The following is a 6,450-nucleotide window of genomic DNA, read 5'->3' on the forward strand; positions in this document are numbered from 1 at the left end:
CCCCCGCGGTTGTCACCCGTTGGCGGCGGTGTCCTGCGCCCCCCACGGGCTGGGTTCGCCCCCGCCCTGGGGACCTGGGGCAGCGCTGCCCGGGTTTCGGGGGGTCCATCCCCACTTGCCCCCTTCCCCTGCGGCGGGCTCGGCGGGCCCCTCCCTCCCCTCCCCCCCCCAGTTGTTTTCTCGTTCCTTCCTCGCCATCCGGGGCTGAGTCATCGCCTGCTGCCGTCTCGCTGCTGACGGGCTTGGACCGAGATGCAGGGGGGGGAGAAGGGGGAAGCCGCCCCCTGCCCAGGTGCTGCCCCCTGAAGGGAGTGGGGAGATCCTCCCCCCCCGCTGCACGTGTGATTTGGGGTCCCCCTTGCAGGGACAGTGGGTCCCCTGTGACAGGGTACAGGGCTGTGCCCCTGCTGTGTAGTGCCACGTGTGAGAGGTGAACAGACCCAGTCTTGCAGGTCTCTGTCCCCCCAGCCTTCCCTTCCTAACTGCTTGCACCCCCAAAAGCTCCAGGCTCTCTCCCTCCTCCCCAAGACTGGAAAGGGAGCTTTGCAGTGTCCCCTTCCTGGCTTTGGGGAGGGGGGGGAGCTTGCACKGAGGCCCTGCCTTGTGCTACCAGGCCTTGGTCCCCCAGCTCATATTGCACCCACCTCCCCCCCCTCCAGCACTTTCCTGAAGTGTAGAGGTCCCCAGGCAGCGTGCCTCTCCTGCTGSGGATGCACAAACCCTACTGGGGACACCCTTGCAGGCTGCTCTGGCCGTGCTGTGCTGAGCTGACTGYGCTGGGTCTATCTGTCTGTCTGTCCTTCTCAGGCTGCCTGTTTGACCGGAGGCTGTGCTCCCCCCAGGAGGTGTGTGTGCAGGGTAAGTGGCTGGTGGGGGGATCCCTTGTTTCTGCCCTTTTTGAGGTGGTGTGGGGGTGAAGGAGTGCCTTGCAGGGAAGCTCGAGGTGCAATTGGGGGGGGGGTCATGTCAGGAGAGAGGTGGAGCTGGGCCCAGAGTCCCTTGGCCCCTCTGGTGTTCATCCATCCTGCCTGGGAGTGCTGTGCCTGCCCCACTGCCTCCACTCTCTTGCAGATGGGCTGTTTGGGCAGTGCCAGGTGGGCTCCATGCAGGACAGACCCTACTTCCAGGTCACCTCGCCCGTGCTGCAGCGCCTGCAGGATGTCCTGCGGCACCTCATGGCACAAGGTGAAGGGGGAAGCATGGGGGTGGCAGAGGTGTCACTGTGGTCCCATGGGGAGAGGGTGTCAGGCAGCACTGCTTAGTGGCACTATTAGAAGCAGGGCCTTTGGGGTCCTGTTGGCCCAAGAGGCCAGGATGGGGTGGGATGAGGGTGGATCCAGACGATCCTGGGAGGAGTGGGATGGGGTCAGGACAAACCCAGGCTATGGGGCAGAGGATCAGGGTAGCCAGATACCAGTGCACTCTCCCCATGGTACCCAGGCCCCCTCCGTATCTAACAGGTCCCCTCCTGTGTTAGGGCTGTCGTGGCAGGACGGCATCACACAGTATGTGATCTCTCAGGAGATGGAGCGTATCCCCCGCCTCCGCCCACCACCCTCGCTGGAGCCCTCAGCCAGGGACAGGTAGGGCTGCTCCATCCCTCAGCCTGGAGAACAGAGCCACTCAGGCTCCTCCCCACGGCTGGGCTGAGGATGTTGTGTTGTGCCACCACTGGGTCCCCCACCAACACCCCCTTCCTGCTAGGCAGGGCAGGGAGGGTTTCAACCCCCAACTGGGGCTGGGAGGGGGGGGGAACCTCCCTTTTGGCCCAACTCTGGAGCCAGGATCCCACCCTGCTGCCCCAGGGCTGGAGGGGGAGGAGCGGCCCCGTACCCAGGTGGGTGACCCCAGTGCTGTTTGCCTCCGAGGTTCCTGCCTCTCCGTGGCTCCCCCCGGAGAGCCCTGCACCCCGCAGACCCCGGCCTGCCAGCGGCTCAGCATCTGGGGCAGCCCCCACCGCTGCTGCCCTCTGCCCTGGTGCAGCGGTACCTGGAGCACCTCCTGCTGCCCCCGCCACCCCAGCTGGGCTACGAGGAAGCCCTGCTGCACCCCTACTCCTACCACAAGGTAAATAAGCGGTGGGGGCAAGCCTCTCTCCCAGCCAGATGCAGTGAGAGAGGTACAGATAGGCAGGAGAGCTGCTGCAATCCCAGCACCCTTGTTTTCCCTGGGCTGAGGGTGTCCCTGGTGCCCCCAGGCCCTGGAGACACACTGGGATGGGGTGACTGGGGCCCTGGGAGGTTTGACCCAAAGACAGGGCAGTTCTGTTTCGGTTGCAGTTTGGCTACCAGGATGGCACTCACCAGCTCCCCGGCACCTCAGCCAGGCAGAGCCCCGAGACCACCGCGCTGCTGGGCCGGGTCCCTGCCCAGGCCCTCTTTGGGGCTGGCCCTGTGCCCTCCTACGGCGGGCAGCCAGGAACGGACGGGGGGCATCTCTTCCAGGACTTGGGTATGCTATCCCTGCCCAGAGAGAAAGCCGGCCGCTCGGACTCTGCCACCACCAGGCTCCAGCACAGCTTGCGGCTCCCTGATGACTTCAGGGACATGGAGAGAGAGCAGCCATCGGCCCTGGCTGCCCAGCCAGCCCCTGCACAGACAGGTAGCATGTCCTGCAGCCAGGCACCAGCCCTCATCCCCATTCTGTCCCCACAGCCATGTTCCTTGTGGTTCAGGCTCTCTCTCCTGCTTGGTTTTGTGCCTGCCTGCCCCTGGATGTGGTTTGTGGGCAGCATATTCCCCCAGACCCCACCAGAGACCTGCCCCAGGTGCTGCTTCTCGAGCCTGTGGTCCCTGTGCGGATGCAGGGCTCGACTTGATGCTGTGTCCTCTCACAGATGCTGCCCTGAAGAGACTGGCCTCTGTCCTGGCCAGCTATGGCCTGGGGCTGCCGGAGCTGAGTCCCCAGCAGCTGAGCAGCCTCTCCACCCTCCTCCAGCTGCTCCAGGGCCCTGGTGAGTGGGGGCACAAGGGACGGGGCAAGCAGGGAGCTTGCAGCCTGGCCCTGGCACACCATGTTTTGGGGTTGGGGGTTTTGCCTCTCCTTGGAACTGCCTCCCGGGCAGATTCCACATGAACTCTCTCTCTCTCTCTCTCTCTCTCTCTCTTTCTCTCTGTCTCCTTCCCAGGTGCCTCTGGCCCTGAGGCACCCGCAGCAAAGCGGGTAAGTTTGCACCCGGGTGGTGCTGTGCAGCAGGTGGGAGGCCTGGGTGTGCAGGGAGGGGCATGCAGCCCCCCCAGGGCTCCTCAGGGGTCACAGCTCCTCCCTTCCCCTCCCTCCAGGTGACCGAGGGGGAGATGCAGCATGGAGAGGAGCCAGAGCCCTTTTCTTCCACCGTGCCTCCCCCCGAAATCCCAGCCAGCAGCTCCTCAGCAGATGGGCTGAGGGGCAGGGCAGGACACACGCCAGCCCCCCAGGCAAAGCCACAGCAGGGGCACAGTGGGGACATGCTCGGCCCTGGGAAGCTAGTCACAGTGGAGAAGAAGAGCTACACGGAGGCAAAGGATACTGGGGAGCAGCGGGGCATGCGGCCGGCTGATGAGTACGGCTACATCATCACGGACCAGAAGTGAGAGCCGGGGGTTGGGTGAGGCAGCATGTGTGTGTATGGAGGGGCTGTATCCCCTCTCCAGCCCCAGGTCCAGCTGCTCATGGCTCTCACATGCTCCACCAAAGCCTGTTTGAGTCTCCAGTGGGGTCAGCTCCCCCCATGCCCTCTTTGCCACCAGCTCTTTGATCTTCCTGCCGTGGGAGGGGAGGGCAGAGGGGTCACTGCTAGAAGTGGCTGCAGCTTGATCATGCTGCCCTATCTCTTGTCTCACTCCAAAGTCTCCCTCTCTTAGCCTAAGATAAGATTAGTTCACCAATGCAGGCTGGGACAGGCTCAGACATAGTCCTGCAGTCTCCATGCCAGACGAGYGTGTGCGCAACCACCTCTGTGCACACTTGTGTGCAAAGAAGGTCAGCTCACCCCCCACCACCATAAGCTCCATGCTCCCCCGGCTCTGCCTTACCTCCTACCCCCTGCACGCCCCTCCAATCCCCCTGATGCCCTTCCAGCCAGCATGGCACTCACACCAGGGCCGGGGCTCTCCTGAGCCTGCCTGGACCCCTTCCCTAGGCCTGGGGGCTGCGCGTTCCCCTCTCGCCTCTGCAGCCGGTTCCTCAGCCTGTCTCTGCTCTCCCCAGGCCGCTGGGGCTGGCTGCTGGCGTGCGGCTGCTGGAGGTCCTCGCGAAGCGCGTGCACCTCTCCACCGCCAGCTTCATCAACATCAGGTGAGGGCAGTGGGGATGGCATGCAGGGTGCTGCGACTGCAGCCCTGTGCCACACAGCTTGGGGTTCCTGCCCTCGGCCGCCTCCCCAGGCGGGGGCACGGAGGGAACGGGCTATGGTGGGGTGGGCGCGGGGTCTGCGGTCCCCGGTCTCACTCTGTGTCCCTCCGGCAGCGTTGTGGGCCCCGCGCTCACCTTCCGCATCCGGCAGAACCCCCAGAACCTCTCGCTGGCAGACGTGGCCAGCCGGGCCGGTGAGTGGGGCTTGGGGCGGGGGTCCCCTGCTCCTGTCCCCTGCTGTGGGGTGCCCCTTCCCAGGGCCGGGGAGGAGAACAGCACTGGGAGGGCATGGTGGGAGGGCAGGGCTCCCCCCCATACACTCCAGTGCCGTTGCCTAAACTAGAGATCTGGCATGGGGTTGGGGCTGTCAGGGTGCCCCTTAGCTCTGTCTCAGGGGGTTTCCCCCCAGCCTGCTCTGGGAGGGCTGGGGACATCTCTTGGGAGGGGGAAAGCACCCTCCTGACTATCTCCCTGTCTGCAGAGCAAGTGAAGGCAGAGCTGGAGGCAGAGCTGGGCCTGAAGATCATGCAAACGGGAGTGGGACAGGTAAGAGCAAGGCGGATCCATCCCTCAGGGCTGAGATGCAGCATGTGCCTGGGGCAGCTGGGGACAAGTCCGAGTGTGCTGTGGTTCAGGGATGTGTCCGGGAAGCATGCTGCATCCGAGCCCCTCGGGYGCGGGGGTCTTCCTGAGCAAACTGCCTCCACGGGTCTTGGGCAGCTGGGGAGCAGAGGGCTCTGGGAAGCTTTCAGGCTGGCGATGGGCCCCACATGAGACTGCARTGGGGGTTGCCATGCTGGGGGTGGGCTGTGATTATTTGGGGTGGGCTGGAGCAGGACCGCACGTGGGACTGTCCAGCAACACCTTCTACCCACCTGTGTGATGCTGCCCAGCCCAGATGCCTGCAGGCCCAGGGCCCTTGGTTGTGTTTAAAAAACAAGTGAAAAACCTCTGCAGGGTTTAAAGGCAGATCGGGAGAGGTCACCTGGAGGCTTCTCCCTCTATCCAAGATTGGGGCAATGGAAGTATGGGGTACTGCAGGCTGCACCCCACAGGGCTCATTTCCGCCCTCTGCTCCCTCCAGCCTGTGCATCCCGCATGCCAAGGCCTGGGCATCCCTGGGCTGTGCCCCAGAGACCGTGGCTCAGCAGGGGAATCACCGTCCCCCACCAGGGAATGGCAAAGCAGCCGAGGGCAGGGATGAAGCAGGAGCCATCTGCTCTGAGAGGGCTCCCCTGGGTCCCAGGAGTGGTGTCCCAGGTGGGGGACCAGGGCCCGGAGGCCATGGACAGGGGACCCAGACTTGCTTCCGTGTTCCCAGCTTGTGGAGGGGATGCAATGCCAGGATGAGGCCCGGGTGGAGGGTGCAGCACACCCCACTCCGGGTCCCCATTTCCCACCCTCCCTGCCCCATGGCATTAGCCTTGGGCAGGGAGGAGGGAAGTGGGGACATTGCAGGGAGGATGCCAGGGAGAAGGGGTGGCYCAGCCAGGGAGGCAACCTGTCTCCATCAGCAACATGTGGAGCGTCACTATGGCAACGCCTTTTGATGTGACAAGTGGCAGGAGCTGGGAGAGATGACGGAGGGGAGCTGGGAGAGATGACAGAGCAGGCGCTTAGAGGAGCCTGAAGCAGCTTCGCGAGCCCTCTTCTGCATGGACTTCTCTGATCTAGACCAGCTTGCGCCTTTCCGTGTTCCCCCTGCTCTGAACTCAGTGGGACCAGTGAAAGATTTGGGGAGGGAGCGATGTAGAGATAAGGGCTGCAGCTGGATCCTGCTTCAGTATCTCTTAGCCACTCAAGGCAGGGGTCCAAAAATGGGGCTGTTTGCACCACGCACGCCGCAGCTGAGATGCAGGTAATCTCCTTGGGGAGGGGTGGTGGAGGAGCAGGGCCTGATTAGCAAAAAGCCATGGACACCCCCACCATGTCCCTTTCTGCAGCCCCCTCCTGCACACCCTGTACAGGATGAGGGTGCTGAGAGCTAAGGGGGTGCATGAAGCCTGTCCTGGCTGCTCCCTCGGAGAGGGGCTGTGGGTGACCAGGGGCTCCTCTGGGTAGCCATCCTCCAGGGTGGGGGGACAGCAGGGCCCAGATGAGCCTTGGGAGGTCTCTTTT

The 6,450-nt window shown here is 64.1% G+C and overlaps 1 protein-coding gene across 1 annotated transcript in view; it reads left to right on the forward strand.

Annotated features, from left to right (window-relative positions):
- The first annotated feature begins 252 nt into the window (after window positions 1-252).
- PTPRN (protein tyrosine phosphatase, receptor type N) overlaps window positions 253-6,450 on the forward strand; it is a 14,490-nt gene continuing 8,292 nt past the window's right edge. The window contains exons 1-12 of the mRNA XM_026077945.1: window positions 253-292; window positions 808-858; window positions 1,072-1,185; window positions 1,478-1,583; window positions 1,869-2,067; window positions 2,280-2,601; window positions 2,837-2,953; window positions 3,128-3,186; window positions 3,240-3,568; window positions 4,189-4,275; window positions 4,447-4,526; window positions 4,814-4,878. Coding sequence (XP_025933730.1) covers window positions 253-292; window positions 808-858; window positions 1,072-1,185; window positions 1,478-1,583; window positions 1,869-2,067; window positions 2,280-2,601; window positions 2,837-2,953; window positions 3,128-3,186; window positions 3,240-3,568; window positions 4,189-4,275; window positions 4,447-4,526; window positions 4,814-4,878 — 1,569 coding nt within the window. The remainder of the gene's footprint in view (window positions 293-807; window positions 859-1,071; window positions 1,186-1,477; window positions 1,584-1,868; window positions 2,068-2,279; window positions 2,602-2,836; window positions 2,954-3,127; window positions 3,187-3,239; window positions 3,569-4,188; window positions 4,276-4,446; window positions 4,527-4,813; window positions 4,879-6,450) is intronic.

The sequence above is a fragment of the Apteryx rowi genome, unplaced genomic scaffold (assembly GCF_003343035.1).
Source record: "Apteryx rowi isolate R43461 unplaced genomic scaffold, aptRow1 scaffold_47, whole genome shotgun sequence".
NCBI classification, from domain to species: domain Eukaryota; kingdom Metazoa; phylum Chordata; class Aves; order Apterygiformes; family Apterygidae; genus Apteryx; species Apteryx rowi.